General features: G+C 43.8%; 1 protein-coding gene across 1 annotated transcript in view; it reads left to right on the top strand.

Moving 5' to 3' along the window:
- The first annotated feature begins 6,603 nt into the window (after window positions 1-6,603).
- Window positions 6,604-15,609, top strand: part of Sh (Potassium voltage-gated channel protein Shaker) — a 64,577-nt gene continuing 55,571 nt past the window's right edge. Inside the window, exon 1 of the mRNA XM_084600441.1 lies at window positions 6,604-6,701. Within this exon, the coding sequence (XP_084456567.1) occupies window positions 6,604-6,701 (98 nt within the window). The remainder of the gene's footprint in view (window positions 6,702-15,609) is intronic.

Consider the following 15,609-nt stretch of genomic DNA (forward strand, 5'->3'; position numbering starts at 1 on the left):
AGTAGCGTTGGGACGTTAAACCCCACTAACCAAACCAAGCCAAACAAAATGTCACATATCTATCTCCGTATGGGCTGCATATATCGCTGGGTAATTTTCGCATTTTTTGTTTAAATCACGTTGTCACTTTGCATTATTGTCTTCGAAGAGCTTATTTAACACCAAATATTTGTTCATTGCACCCTTTGTTACACTAGCGTGTACGTTTGAAATTGGCGGCTGTATCATTGGATTAGCGTGACTCCCCTTGGTATTTCCAGCCAACGAGTTGAGGGTTCCTCTGGCAGGCGAAAGCTATTGTGGACTGAAACTACAAAGGTTTATATATCACTCTACCCGTGCAATTTTGGCTGTATTTTGAGAAGACGGCCAGAAAAGCATGCTTTCATCCGATGCTACGAGTCCTCGCTTGGCAGCTTTGTTTTACATTTAGTTTTTGCTTCTCAGTAGTCAGCGCTGGTGGCGAGAAAGAGGAGAGGCGAGATGAAATATTTTATGCAAGCAATTCCCACTGACAGCTTTGCGGGAGATGACAGAAGGGGAAAAAGCGCGCAGTGGAGGCTGGCATGCGCATATCTTTCCTGGAAAGCGTCGCTCGCTCGGAGGCTGGCCTATTACGCATGCGATCAGTCAGCCGTACGCTGTTTGTCTTGGCCGCTTTTCTTTCGGAGACAATGTCGGCAAGAAAGATTATACGGAATAAATTTGGAAATCCCGATTCCCAATGCCACCATAGAAACGTACCGGGGCTTACGTGGGCTCGCTTTTTTTTTTTTTTTTTTTTTTAAGCGGCTAATTTTCGGTCCTCCAGGATCGGTAGGGGCTGACATCAACATGCTGCTCCGCGAACATCGGCAAACTATGCCATTCGCCAAAGCGGGGAAAAAAAAAAGGACGAGGACCACGCGAGTTTTATTGAATTTTAGGAATATTGAGATTTGGAAATTCGATCTTCGTAATTTTCGCCTTATGAGCCATGCACATCGAAAACTGGCGCCACTGAAAGGTCTCGTGTAAGTTTTCGAAGAGCTACATGCGGAAATAGGTGTTATCATAGGGCCTTCAGTCCCTGTTCTGAATGCTGATGATAGCATCAAGTAGAAATAACTGGCCTGTGTGACATGTAGTGACCGGCATGTGACCCTTGTAGCTACGGCTTGCACAACGATTCGCTTGTGGTAAGCACCTGGTTGCATATTTTCACAGAATTCTGTCCCAAATTTTCTCCAAGAGCATTAGTGCCACTCGCATTCACAGAAGAGAAAATATACATGATTCATATTTCCCTCCTTTCGGAGAGTAGCATTTGGAAAACACGCGAAAAAGATTAAGTGTCGTCGCAGTCATGCGCAGTACTCTTTTTTTCTCTTTCTTTTCAAATTATCGTCCTCTTACGCTGAGTAAATTGGCACGACAAAGTCATTCGCCATTGGGTCAGAGCGGACGAGCGCCCCAATATTTTGGAGATAGAGATGCTGAAGAGTCTGTTAACTAGTACTAACTAGTCTCACAATAGATGGAAGCGGACGGCTGAGCACAAGTATTTCAATACATTTACTACATATTTCAATGCAGACAACCGCTATCCTTACACCTATTTTTAAACGTAAGCTATTCGAAGACAGCTCAAGAATTTTCCACAAGCGCGTACAGAGCAACATCAGTGAGCGAAATTCGTGTTCGATTTCATGACGTCATTACAATGATGTCATGTACGCTGCCACAGAGCCCACTGCTATTAGCACCACGATGCGAACTTGTTCTCTGACATTCATTCGCGTTTTGCAAAATTGGGAAGCCGAAGAATGTAGGCGTTCTATGGTTCTTCAAATGCAACCCTTGGACCTTTTTCTCAACATTCCGTGATTATAGATTTTGAGCTTAGAAGAATTTGCATCGCGGTAATAATTGTAATAAATACTAACATAAATACTGAGCAAGAGAAGAGCAAATAATATATTCATTGATTAAAACAAGCTAAATTTGGAAACATCTGAGCTAATGCGTGCAGTCAAACCATGACGGCAATAATGACTGACGGTGCGGTTATCAGTATTGGCAACGAAATTATAGCTCGCGTCCATATAGGACCTTTCTAACAGCACTTTTTTTTTCGTTACTATATTGCCAGTGTAGTAATTACCCGAAAAGGCATCTCAAGAATTCTAACTAAAGTTTAGAATGACTTGCTGGGTACACTCATTGCATGGTGAGACTGACAGCATTTGCAGTGATGACGTTACTGCTTCATTTTAATCCTTTATTAGTATTCTTTCATCATTGATGGCTAAGCGCAATTTAAAACATCGACCTTGTTGACAACTATTCCCTCTATGCCCTTGGATGACGAAGAATATACTAGATCGTAAACTTTTGTAACGCGCAACAGAGACACCACAATCAGACATGACAGACAGGACAGGGCGCTAGCCAACTAGCCCCGCAACGCATTTTACTGGAATATACTAGATGCATTGAAACAAAATCTGTTATTGTTTTTAAGAGTGGAAACATAATAAGAACAATGTAACACTTTAAACGACAACGTAATAATTCAGAGTTAACGTTGAAGGTACACAAGAAAATATTTTATTATGATCGTGTTAAACAAGCAGAAGTAAGTAATAAGCGACTTCGTATGAACTATAGTAAACGACTTGGGAACACTCGTAAACAAGCCCTGTCACTTCGCTAGCAGTCAATAAATTTTTGACAGATAATGTTAATCAGTGTTTCACAACTACATGATCATCAAGGCCTGAATTACTCCCAGAACTGCATAACGACCCTGGTCTGCCATCCTTTGTCCTTGAAACATTTGTTCTACATAAAGCGCACTTTGCTAAATAACAGTCTGTTATTACCGACATCTCACATATTAAGTCATCTTGCCTTGATGGCAACACATTGAGGTTCTTTAAACATAATTTTGAGGTTTTAGCGGCAGTTTAATGCAGACTATTTTTTAACTTCTTTCTGTCCTCAGTGTATGCATCAGCCTTGAAGTCAGCAAGAGTATAGTACCCATATTAAAGGGCGAGAATTGATCTCACCCGTTCAAATGAAGGAATACCTTGAGTGTTTCTTTACAAAGACAGTTTTTAAATTGTCGCCCGTCGGCGCAGAACTTTTAGGTTAGATATAATCTACTGAGCCCCATCAGGGTTTTCGACCACTCTCCTCCGCATCCTCCTGCAATCCATCCGAGGCTCAAGATTCAAGGCTGCCTCCTAATGTTGAGATATTGTAGGATACTGTCATGCACAACTTGATGGAAATGGTCTATGTTTCCAAAGCGTGACAAAAATACGTTTTTAAAGTTTTTCCTGCGCTCGCAGAGAGCAATTAAAAGTGACGTTTAATCAGTCGCGATTTTTTTTTCTTTAATGATTGCGAGAAACGTGTGGAACATAGTAGAGTACTTTTTATGAATACATTCATACATGAGAGGGGCAATTGCTGAAAATTGAGCAATTATTTTATGGAAGTATTGACAGAAACGTTCTAAGCTTCCGTCACACACGACAGTTTCTCTTTCAAGTTATGCATAGTTCCAAGTATCAAGTTTCAAGTGGCATAGAGAAACAGTGGGGCGCACCTTTGAAAATAATGGCAAAAGCCTTACAGCCTACAGAGGGAAGATTTGCGGTGTATTGATCGTTATTGTAATGTTAAATAATATTGCTACGGACTTGATCAAGTCTCAGGCACAAAAACAGGAAGGGAAGAACGGTGCACGCTCCGTTGGACATTGTCTTGTGACGCCTCTGTTGCTGTGTGCTGTCCGCATATACCTGGCCTGCCAAACCTGCCAGAACGTCTCCATCGATACTGTAAAGAGATGACAATATGATAACATTACGTTGAAAAAATCTCCAGAACTTGTCCAAATTGTCTGGGTATGTTAGAAAAATAAATAAATAAAAATAAAATATTAGAAAATGTTAGATAAATATTAAGGTAATCTTTTTAAACCTTTGAGGTCTATTGGCTTGGTCGGGTAAATTATATTAGTAAATAAAGGAGGCGCTAAGAGATACGTGGCGAGGCACATATTATTATCCAATTGCGGAAGAATTGTCAGCAAAAGGTGGATATAAATAGTATCCAGTCTACAAACTTCTCGCATGCTACAAGGATTCCTCAAAGGTCTGTTCTAGGGCCAATATTATTTTCCTTGCATATAAAGGATCTGTTTTCACTCACCGAATCTGATGAAGTTTTTATACTCGTAGATAATGCGTGCATTGTCATGACATCCGATAACTTGGCTGCCAGATAGACAGCCACTCTAATCCTCACCTCGAAACACTGAAAGCCAGGCTTACATGTAAATAAATTAAAAGTAGAAGGGAAAAATAACATTATATCAAAGTCCATTCTAGGCAGAAAACTTCGATTCCGAAAATATGAGGACAACGTTGAATAATTATGAGCTGCAAAAACCGTGTAAAGTTAAATATCTTAACATTATATTTGACGAACACTAACATGCGCATGAGCATGTAGGTTGCTGTCTACGCACGTCTGGTGATAGGGTTCTTTGCTTTGCTACTAACCCGTGAACGCTAGTTCTATACTGGTATCCTAAGCATTATCAATTTCTTATCCCTTCATTCTCGCCTTGTATAATGGATCGTAACTGAATATTGCCCTAAGCATATCTAAACTCCAGCATTACGATTTTAAAACGGGCTTCAAAAGTTACTATCAGCTCGATTTTTACTGGTTTTACAAAACATTTACTCGAAAAGCTTGAGCGTTTCCACCTTTTGACATTTGCTTGTGAAAAATACAACTGACCGTGTGGTAATGTTGTATGTTTAAAGCGCCCTTTCCACAATTTTTTTTTTTTCATTTCTGGAGAACAGACTGGTGCGCGAGTTGGCATGTTATTTCATTATTATTTAAAGTTCACAAAATAGAACAAGCACGGGGACAAAAACAGACATAAAGAAAGACGAGGATGTAGCGTTAAGTTATCTGGCCAGTCGCCACATGCTATGCCTTCCCTCAAGCTATTCTTATTTATTTTTCCATCTGCCGGCACAGCAAAATCAACACGACGTCAGCACTGAGACCCTGCCTTAGCCACGCAAATACCAAGCAGTGTATCACCTAGAGGCCAACTTTCTCCGTTATGTTTCTTTTTTTTTTTCTCACAAACTTTCCATAAGGCATACGAGGCTCTCGAATGCCTTCAATAGCTTCTTCTTGAATGCGTCCTACGTCATTCGGGATGACTACTCGTTTTCACGCCAAGTACGGGAGGTACAGCCTTTGTCAAAAGTATAGAGCCCGAGGGGCCTGCTTCCGAGCCGTGTAGTGGCGCTGATTTAGCATTAGTGGAGGTCCTTCCCATTGGAGGGGGTAGGGCAAAAAATCTCCTTACCATAAAGATAATATTAAACACTGGAGATACATTACAAGCCGCACGAAGTGGCTCAAAACCAGACTCCTTGGGCTCTACACTTTTGACAAAGACTGTACCATCAAGCGCAAATAAGATACTCCGGAGCTTTAAAATTTCGCCCTAGCAGTTAATGGCTTCCGCTCTCTCGTATTAATCCAGGTATTCTACTGCATCTTTTCTTTTTCTTTTTTTTTGAAAGGGGGGGGGGGGGGGGGGGTTGAGTGGCGTTCGGGGCTGCTGCATAACTACAGGAGACAACGTTGTTGGCTGAGCCATCATAGATGTCGGGGTTTCAAAAGAACAGACAGCCGTTGTGGCACTGAAGTTACCTCTTTATTTGACTGATTTGCGGCCGCAAAAGAAGTACACATCTCGACGACGGTGATAGCAGCAAACGTGCTCGATAGTTATCGAACTACGAGTGACCGCTACACCCGTCAGCGCTCAATTTAAATTCGGCCATGAAACGTCTAGACAAAGGCGCAAAAGGTGACTAGCACAACCTGGAACATTGTGGAAACAGACGCGAGTGGCTGGAACCATGCAAGATATATGTCGACGCGTCCTGCGCGACAAGGGAAATGATCAAATCCTTCTCTAGGCAACACGGAGAATAAACAATAAGGAGCATAAGGTCTTTGTGTGCGGTACATGCAAAGCAATAAGGCGCTCACCAGCGGCTGTCAGCAGCAACATATAAAAATTACGAAGGATTTTCTAGCAGGAACCGGAGAAGGCTCCTGCTCTTATTCCTGTCGGTCACCCACATGGGGAAATACTCTTCCCTTGTCGCCGTTAGTCCTTCTTTCCTTAGAGTCTGTGTCCTCAACGCCTTGTCTCGCACAAGTCGACATTTCTCACTAACTAATAAAACTTCCACTTTCTCACACTCCCCTTAGTAGGGTGGCCACCGCGCGGAGCAGCGAGCAATCTCTTCCACGGCGCATGTGCTACGAGGAGCAGCTTCGCGCGAGCATCTGTGAGAGGCGGCCACCTCCGTCAGGTCGCGCGGCGCTCGCCTGTTGGGCAGCGGGCGCGTGTCGCGGGCCCAGTGCCAAAGGTGCGTGCGTCGTCGGCGGCGCTGGAGTAGCGGCGGCGGCGGAGGTGGGCGCGGTGGCCCCGCTAAGCGGTGTCGGCACCGGGCGGCGCAGTCGGTCGCTGGTGGCGGCCCGTGGCCGCCATGCTCAGCCATGATCCGCATCGGCACCTTGGGCAACGCAGGGGATGCGCCCAGGCCCAGCTCCACGCACTCACACCACCCGCGGGCGAGCGGCGGCCACCAACAGTCGTAAGCCCACCACCTGTGTGTGTCCCCGCCGCGCGAACAGAGGTGGTCGCCCTTCCCCTGTGTGTGTGCTCAGCGCGCGGACTCCCTGATGATCGAAGGGCGCTGAATGCCGATGCCCGTGGGCTATTTGCGGTGTGTGCAGCACGCCTTGCCAGCGGCTGAGGGCAGCCCCTGGTCGAGTGCATCACGCCTGCAAAGGACGGGCTAACACGAAGCAATCGCGCACTTAACCCCCCCCCCCCCCCTTTTTTTTTTAATTAACCTGACTTAAACTCTAGTGTATGTCATTTTTCACTGTACCAGCATCTTGCCATGAAACATACACTGTCTTATTATTGGAAAGTACCGGAACTCGTGTTTATTAAATTCCAAATATTCGCTACAAAACAACTTTACGCTCTGCTTCTGATTGTTCACGAACAAACTTCCCGGGCTGATTCCTTTCGTCCGTTAAACGTCCTCTGGCTTGACAGCTACGGAGGAAGCGTTTATAACGCTTTACGACCCTTGCATTTCTTCTCCTCCCCTTCTTCCCCCACGAGGCCTCCAGCGCCGCTCACGCCCGCGAAGCTCGCTGAGTCGACATCCACGTGTGGCCTCCACTCATGACGCATAGTGCGTTTTTCGTAGTTAAACTGCCGTTTAGTTGTGATGTCATCAGAGATTTTTATTTTGAGAGGTATTATGGCACATAATGGGCATCATCATAGTAATGCTGCTTCACATTCACCGCACTGATTGTGAGTTTCGCAGCAGACGCGACCCCGGCTACAATATTAAATAAAAAACAAGCGAAACTGAGATCGCACGCGATTACGCTACGGATTCAGCAGGGCATGATGCGCGCATTAATTGTACTCGGATGTGCACGCTGTTCGAGGTATCTGGGGAATGCTAGTTCATTTGGTTACCTTTTGTTCTTAGTATGTCCTTGATTCTCATTTTTTCGCCTTTTTTTTTCGGGGGAACGGTCTTGTTTCCTGTCCCTTTCGTATAACCTGCTTTCAAGCATCGCCTATGCATTTCCTTGGTTCACCATAGATGCCTTCTCGTATGAAGCATAAAATAAAAACTGACTATGTTACTTGAGCGTTTCCGTGTTTAGGAAGCGCTTGTATTTGGTGGTGCGTAAAGCAAGATGCACTGTTGGGCGCGTGCAGGTTGTAACTAGTATCGCCGAGAGGTCTTCCTGTAGAAGCACATTGAAAAGCGCACCATCCCTAGGCAGAGAATGAGGAGGTGACACAACGTCAACATCGCCGTCATCGTCATCAAATGGGCTGCTTCCGCAGCAGCTCTAAGGTCTGTCAGTTGTTCTCCAATTCTCGCTTGTAGGACTGTTCACAAGCGCTGACGACAATCATGCTCTTTTTTTGGCAAAGTAATGCGTCCAGTCAATCACCGACGTCTAACGGTATGAACTCGGTTTCCAACCGACGTAAAATCATGATGAATGTAGAGTACGTGGCGGTTATGGCGTCATCTGGCAGAGTAAAACAATTTCTCAAGGATACAATACAATTTTGCATGTCGGGCAACTGAACACCATCTTATCCACTCAAATTTTCTTATTTCATATTAGCCTTCACAACTTTCAGTACAACCTGGCTAAGTCTTATCTTTTCTCTGTATTCACTTGGTCAGTGCAACCTGGCTACCTCTTACTTTTTTCTGGATTCACTGTGTTGACCTTAATAACCACTAGGGGTCAGTTCTGCCGATTTCCTTGTACCGCCATAGTCCTTTCCTGTATTCGCTATGCAAACTCAAGGCAGCGTCAAGTCGTGCTTGCTCGTTAATGGCTTGTCTGCCTTTCCATCTGCGCACACCAGCGCAACCTTTTTCCGCTGTCTTCCCACACAAATATGCACACAGGAAACTACATGAATTTCAATATATTAAAGCCACTTTTCCACCTCGTTTTCTTCATTTGTAGAGCGGGAGCGTGTTTCTGCATTGAGCAATCTATATACGCAATGCAAGCAAGCTACACTGGCATGTTTACACGACCAGGTTCAGCTACAGTGCACTCAACTCCTAAGTGTGAATCTGCAAATTAGATGAAGGTGGCCTAACAATGTAATACTTATGACGGAAGCATTTCTGTGCATCCGCCAATTCAGCATGATTAAAAGCTAAATTCATGACAATGCACAATTCACGTCTCGACCAGCGTTTAACAGGCCAATACCAATACTTACCATTCCGTCCCTGCTTGCGCTACCTGCATATTCTTGTTCCTCCAATTGACCTTTTGTCACCTCCGGCTACGTCTCCCACTTTTGATACCTATTTCCCGTACACACAATCCCTCATCCCTTTTGTTGACCTTTGCATGCCCTGTCTGAAGTATTTTCCTTTCTGGTTTCGGCATCATAACCTGGTATTTCCCCTCTATTGGTGGTGGTGGTAGCAGCTGTAACGAGGTTTAAAGTTGCTTTGGTACACGCAATAACCAATGCATCGCTGCTATCCTCCGCTTACTATGTGTATTGACGAGGACGAAAGGAAAGGATAAATGTGTCCATAACCCTAAACTAAATCAGAAAAGCATCTGAGTCCCAGTACTGTTATTATGTGTCCGCTGCCATCGCCTTTCTGCTGAGTGATGAGGTGTACAACAATATGACTCGCAAATTCTTGTCTTTTGGTCAAAGAGGATTACAAAGGCTAGCTCTTCCAACACGCTTTAATCAATCTCTCAGATCCTTCGTTTTGAACTAAAGCATATTCAATCTTTTTTTTTTTTTTGCGCTCACTGCTTTCGTCAGGTAAAAAATTCGAAGGGTGTTTCCTGAGTGGTTCAACGTATGCCACAGCCATGAATTAAAAACCAGCATCGTGCAGAGCCTTTTTTTCCGCGCACGCTTGCGATGCATATTCAATTTTATCGCAGAATTTGTACAAGCTCTGCGAATACGTGAACCAGCCCAAAAAAACTGTTTGTAGAAATGTAATGGTCCCACGACCTCTGGAGCTGAAACGTGGAGGCTAACCAACAGGGTTCTGCTTAAGTTGAGGACAACTCAGGGGGCTATGGAACAAAAAATGGTAAGGGTAACATTAAGAGATAAGAAGCGTGCAGAGTGGGTCAGAGAAATAACTCAAGTTACCGACATTCTAGTGGAAATTAAGAAGAAGAAATGGACATGGGCAGGACATGTAGTGCGAAGAGAGGATAACCGATGGTCGCTGAGGGTAACAAACTGGATTCCAAGGGAAGGAAAGCGTAGCAGGGGGCGGTAGAAAGTTAGGTGGGCGGATGAGATTAAGAAGTTCGCAGGGGTCAAGTGGATGCAGCTAGCACAGAACCGGGTTAAGTGGAGAAATATGGGAGAGGCCTTCGCCCTGCAGTGGGTATAGTCAGGCTGATGATGATGATGATGATGATGAATGGTCCCATGGTCTATGGTCCCCTGCTCCGCGCTCAGTCTGCTATCCGTGCTCGTTTCATTGATCGGCCTGTTGTCGATCTTGAGCGTCATATCAGGCATAAGCAATGCCAGCGTTCCTGCACGTGTGAAGGTCCGCACAAGGCACTAATCTAATAGCAGTACAGAATGTTGAGTGTCTTGATATTGCATTACCGAGAGCAAACAGACAATGAGCGATCTATGAGAGAGAGGCTGCGACAGCTACCCGCAATTGATGTTTAATACGCAAACGCAGCGGTGATAAATATTCTGAATAAGCATTGTGCACACTAAAAAGCTACGAGAGTAACAAGGTCAATCACAACTGAGGAACGTAACGGAACTAAAGACATCAATCGGGCTCCTCACTTCCCGTTTTGCTGTCGTAGTCTTTTCGACCGCAGTTGTTTGTCTGTGTGTGCTGATGCTTCCAGAATGCACTAAACGTGCAGCGAGCGTCGTTCCACTCGAAAGTAGCACGATGTAGCAGAGCTTTGTCTAAATGACGGGTTTGTAATCTTGTGGCTGGAATGCTATAGTGTCTTCAGCTCCGTGGTGTTTTTTTTTTTTTTTTTTTTTTCTCTGTGGACCTGGCCACCTTTTACTGCCAATGCAACCTCGCTTGGTTTTCAGTCGAATTTAGACGAAATGACACGTAATTAATTATTGCCCCGCAACTACGAGGAAAACAGCACGAGGAATACGAGCTCGAGAAACGTGAGCGAGCGTGTCACTTTGCTGTACGGCTATGCAGCAATCTTGCAAACAAAGATTGGCAACAGATAGTCCTTCAAAAATTGCGCTTTGTAGCCTTCGTGGGCGAACAAATTAAGCGCCTCGAATAACTAACGCCCGGCGTGAAACGTTTAACAGATCGGTAGTTGAGGCGTGTAACCTTCATTTGTTTGCAGTACAAACTCTTGTCCAGTTCTTTCTCTTTTTTCTCTTGCTCTTTGAACGAAGATATAAGAACCGACTTTTCGCTTCCCTGCCGTATTTACCTCTGTTTTGATTTCTCGCTATTTTTAGTGAATTAGGCTGCCTTCAATTTCCACCTGTCCACATACATTGCGCGTGAGTTGAGGCACGTGACATCCACACACCAGGCTGCGGGGAGCGGTATACAGCGACAGCAAGTGCTGCTACCTGTTCTCCAAGGCTATTTGTATGCCTGCTTACATGCGTTATCAGCGCAATGTCTAAGCATTCACGACGTCGCAAGAAAGTTTCGGGATTTCGTTACTTTTCCGAGTACATATCAAGATTATTCGCATTCATGTAGTGCATGACAGGTCGTACAAAGGACACCACAGAGTTCAATAGGCAGGATAGTGTGAAATATCCCTTCGTGTATCATACATATAAAGAACGTCAGTATTACAAAAAGTTGGGTGAGTTATTTTGCACATCGTAAGCTGCAAACAGTATGTATTGTTCCGAAAATTCGGACGTTGTTTGGTTGCGTCTCTGGCGCTAGTTTTGCAACACATTGAAGAAGCGTCATATATATAGTGTATTCAGATACCGCAAGGTTTTATCTCAATGGAAAGCACTCTTCGGCAGTCTTTTTGAGGTGGAATACGATGATAAAATGGGAATAGAGTCGGAGTGCCCCATTTGAAAACAATTCTCAGCGTTTATGTATACGCAGCATTGCCATTCTGCAAAGCTTTTCGGCCTTGCCCTTATTCAGAGGGAGTTAGAGGTGCTAAAGTTTGAAAATTATACAATCTGATTCAGAAGGAAGCAATTCTGAAAAATGCGCACAACCGGTCAGTTTGATCTGAAAAAACGAGTCTGCAAAAGCCTCTAGATTGGCTACGTCGAAAAATTTGCGAATTTATGCTGCTAAATCTATACAAGTGACACTTTCCGTGTCTTAGATTTAGTGGTATGGATACATTTCGTAAATTTTACATTCCTTTGATTCGCATAGCTGTCATGTTTACATTAGAAAACGTCGACTGTTCAATTCCTCACACAATTATGATTGTCCTTAACAATTTTAAAAGCGAGAGAGAGAAGAAAAAACACCTACTGAGGAGAGTGGAGAAATAAATTTCTGCTTCCGAAACTCCTCCGGTCAAAAACATAATTTTTTTTGCCAGGTGAATTTACGTCGAAACGCACATTTTAACTTCACAGGCTTGCTTCTAGTGCTTGAATTTTTGAAATTTTTAAAGTTTACTTTCAATCGTGCTCTGTTACGTTTTCATCGGCGCTTCTGGCATAAATGGAAACATGTGTGTTTCGAAGCTTCCGGGGACCACTCTGTGATTAGTGCCTGTGGAACGCCGCAGGCATGCTTCGAAACTTGCGCTCGTAAGCTGCTATATACATCCGTGAAGCGCCCACCACCAGCGTATGAAATGCCTCTCTCTTGCGTTAACTCACTCGCTAATTTAGGGATCCAACTGACAGCCCTTGCAGCAATTTCCGGGCTGTGGAAGCATCGATTTCAGACAAAAATGCTTTTTTTTTTTTTTTTTTTTAATGAGAGAAACGTGCGTGAGTTCACCCAATGTTCATCCGAAGAAAAGAACCTATAGATTTAGGTTCATTTCAGCAAGCACTATAAATATTTGGGGGATATGAAGGATTTCACAGCGCTATAAGCATCCGTGCAAGCAAACTATCCATTTTCACGCGTTCTGTAATCAAAGGTGTCGCGGCTAAATGTTGAAAGTAACCGAGCCTTTTAAAAATTTTAAGCGTCTTAGATGACTGAAATTTTGTTCAGAACCTTTAGATATACTAGACTTGTCTAGCTATTTTTCGAACTCTTGGCTTCTGAAAAAAAGTATCGGTAAAGTGTGGTCAATGACTATGAAGTTTTTGAATTAAGGTGTGCATTACATAACTCTCGTCACAGGTTTATTTATTTATTTATTTTTTGAAAAATGAATTGTTCTTAACATACCAAAACTACACTTTGACAGCAGCGCTCCCCTGCAGGCCCTCAAAGAGAAGAATCATTCTTTTATCAGCAAATTACTTTGCGCGCCTTTCCGTGTTCGTCTATATGTTTATATTGACAACTCCAAACCGTCAAAAACAAAGCCTGTTCGCTTTTCGAGACGCCTTAAATGGTGCTTGCTGTGGAAAAAGCCAAGGATTGCAGTGCACTGAGCTTCCGAGGTAAAAGGAACCCTTACTGGAGCTGATGGTTTCTGTTTTGCTTTTTTTTTAACTACACAAGCAACATAAAGCGTATCTTGTTCCTAGTGATCACACACACACACACACACACACACACACACACACACACACACACACACACACACACACACACACACACACACACACACACACACACACACACACACACACACACACACACACACACACACACACACACACACACACACACACACACACACACACACACACACACACACACACACACACACACACACACACACACACACACACACACACACACACACACACACACACACACACACACACACACACACACACACACACACACACACACACACACACACACACACACACACACACACACACACACACACACACACACACACACACACACACACACACACACACACACACACACACACACACACACACACACACACACACACACACACACACACACACACACACACACACACACACACACACACACACACACACACACACACACACACACACACACACACACACACACACACACACACACACACACACACACACACACACACACACACACACACACACACACACACACACACACACACACACACACACACACACACACACACACACACACACACACACACACACACACACACACACACACACACACACACACACACACACACACACACACACACACACACACACACACACACACACACACACACACACACACACACACACACACACACACACACACACACACACACACACACACACACACACACACACACACACACACACACACACACACACACACACACACACACACACACACACACACACACTCACTCACTCACTCACTCTCTCTCTCTCTCTCTCTCTTTTTAATAATAACTACAACATTTATACTGACACTGCTACTGACGCCAGCACTTGAAAATAGCGACGTAATGTCAATGGTAAGTTTGTTTACTCTGAATAATTTTATTATCCATTCCGATCAGCCACAAGTATCCGAATCTAACAATTATTCTGAAGGCACAGCCAGAGAATACGGTGAGTTAGAGAGTTAGAATGGTTCATAGGGCGGCAAAAATCGAGAAACTATATTTAAACAGGTCAGTACGCAAATTAAAAAATGGAATATTTAGTTCAAAGTTGTTTCAGAATACGGTGAGTTAGAGAGTTAGAATGGTTCATAGGGCGGCAAAAATCGAGAAACTATATTTAAACAGGTCAGTACGCAAATTAAAAAATGGAATATTTAGTTCAAAGTTGTTTCCTTATTTATGAGGCAAAGAAAATTGCTGTGGTGGCCAAGTGGCTCAAGTAGTGGAGAGATAATTGGCGGGAAGCCTTTGCAAAACATAATTTTATGTAATCCATACGTTAGCGTTCCAAAATTACCCTGAACTTTGGGGGATGAGTGTTTATATTTAAGCAACAACGGGTAATACTTGGGTCATGTTCACGCGTTTTCTCGAGAAAGTCTTGCTTTCTTACTGAGTTTCGTCGAAAGAAGCCTCACATGTAACCGAATTACAACTGATCCGCTCAGTTACTGGTGAAACGCTGATATTGGGATAAAACTGGAACAAATATTATAACTTTGTACGCAAGTATTCCGAAAGCTTGCTTTGGGAAATTCCTTGCATGAGAAATAAATAATTCACATGCCTCTGAACCACTGCTGTAGTTAACAGTACTTTCAGTTGAGGCATGTTAAGGCGTAATAAGCGTCGATCGATATTTGAAATATAAAGCATGTTTTCAAGAGTACCCCAGGGAACACGGAAGCGTGTGGCCTTTGCATTCGCCAAGCGGTGCCACCAACAGAAGACGAAAATGGGTGGCGCCCTGCATAGGTATGCTCGGAAAGAGCAGCCAATCAAGCTTATTCTGGTTCTTACCACCTGTTGTCGGCAGCGCTTTGCAAAGCGTGGTGGTCACGCGCTCCTGTGTTCCCTCTCATATTGCTTCTAGTTGTAAGAAAGCATAATACTTTTTTAAAGGTGGTATTATGAATGTATTCGTTCCAAGGGGCATACCCAACTTAATTTCTAGAAACACGGAATTAGTGGTGGTAGTTATGGCACGAGCATTTATAACAACGGGAATAGCATTGCGTCGATCTTTGAGCTAAGAACTGGACATCAACGAGTTGTTTTAGGCTCTAATTAGCACTTTATCCACAACTACTGACATTTTCAAATCGGCGTCATAAGTCATTGAGTCGGTAACGTTAGACATTATTGTAACTTGTAGCAACTTTGAAGGGACCCCGCGATTTGTTTGTTGTAAGCAGTGCTTCTTTATAGCGATACATGACC

Source organism: Amblyomma maculatum, chromosome 4 (assembly GCF_055883805.1).
Source record: "Amblyomma maculatum isolate TAMU_Amacu chromosome 4, ASM5588380v1, whole genome shotgun sequence".
NCBI classification, from domain to species: domain Eukaryota; kingdom Metazoa; phylum Arthropoda; class Arachnida; order Ixodida; family Ixodidae; genus Amblyomma; species Amblyomma maculatum.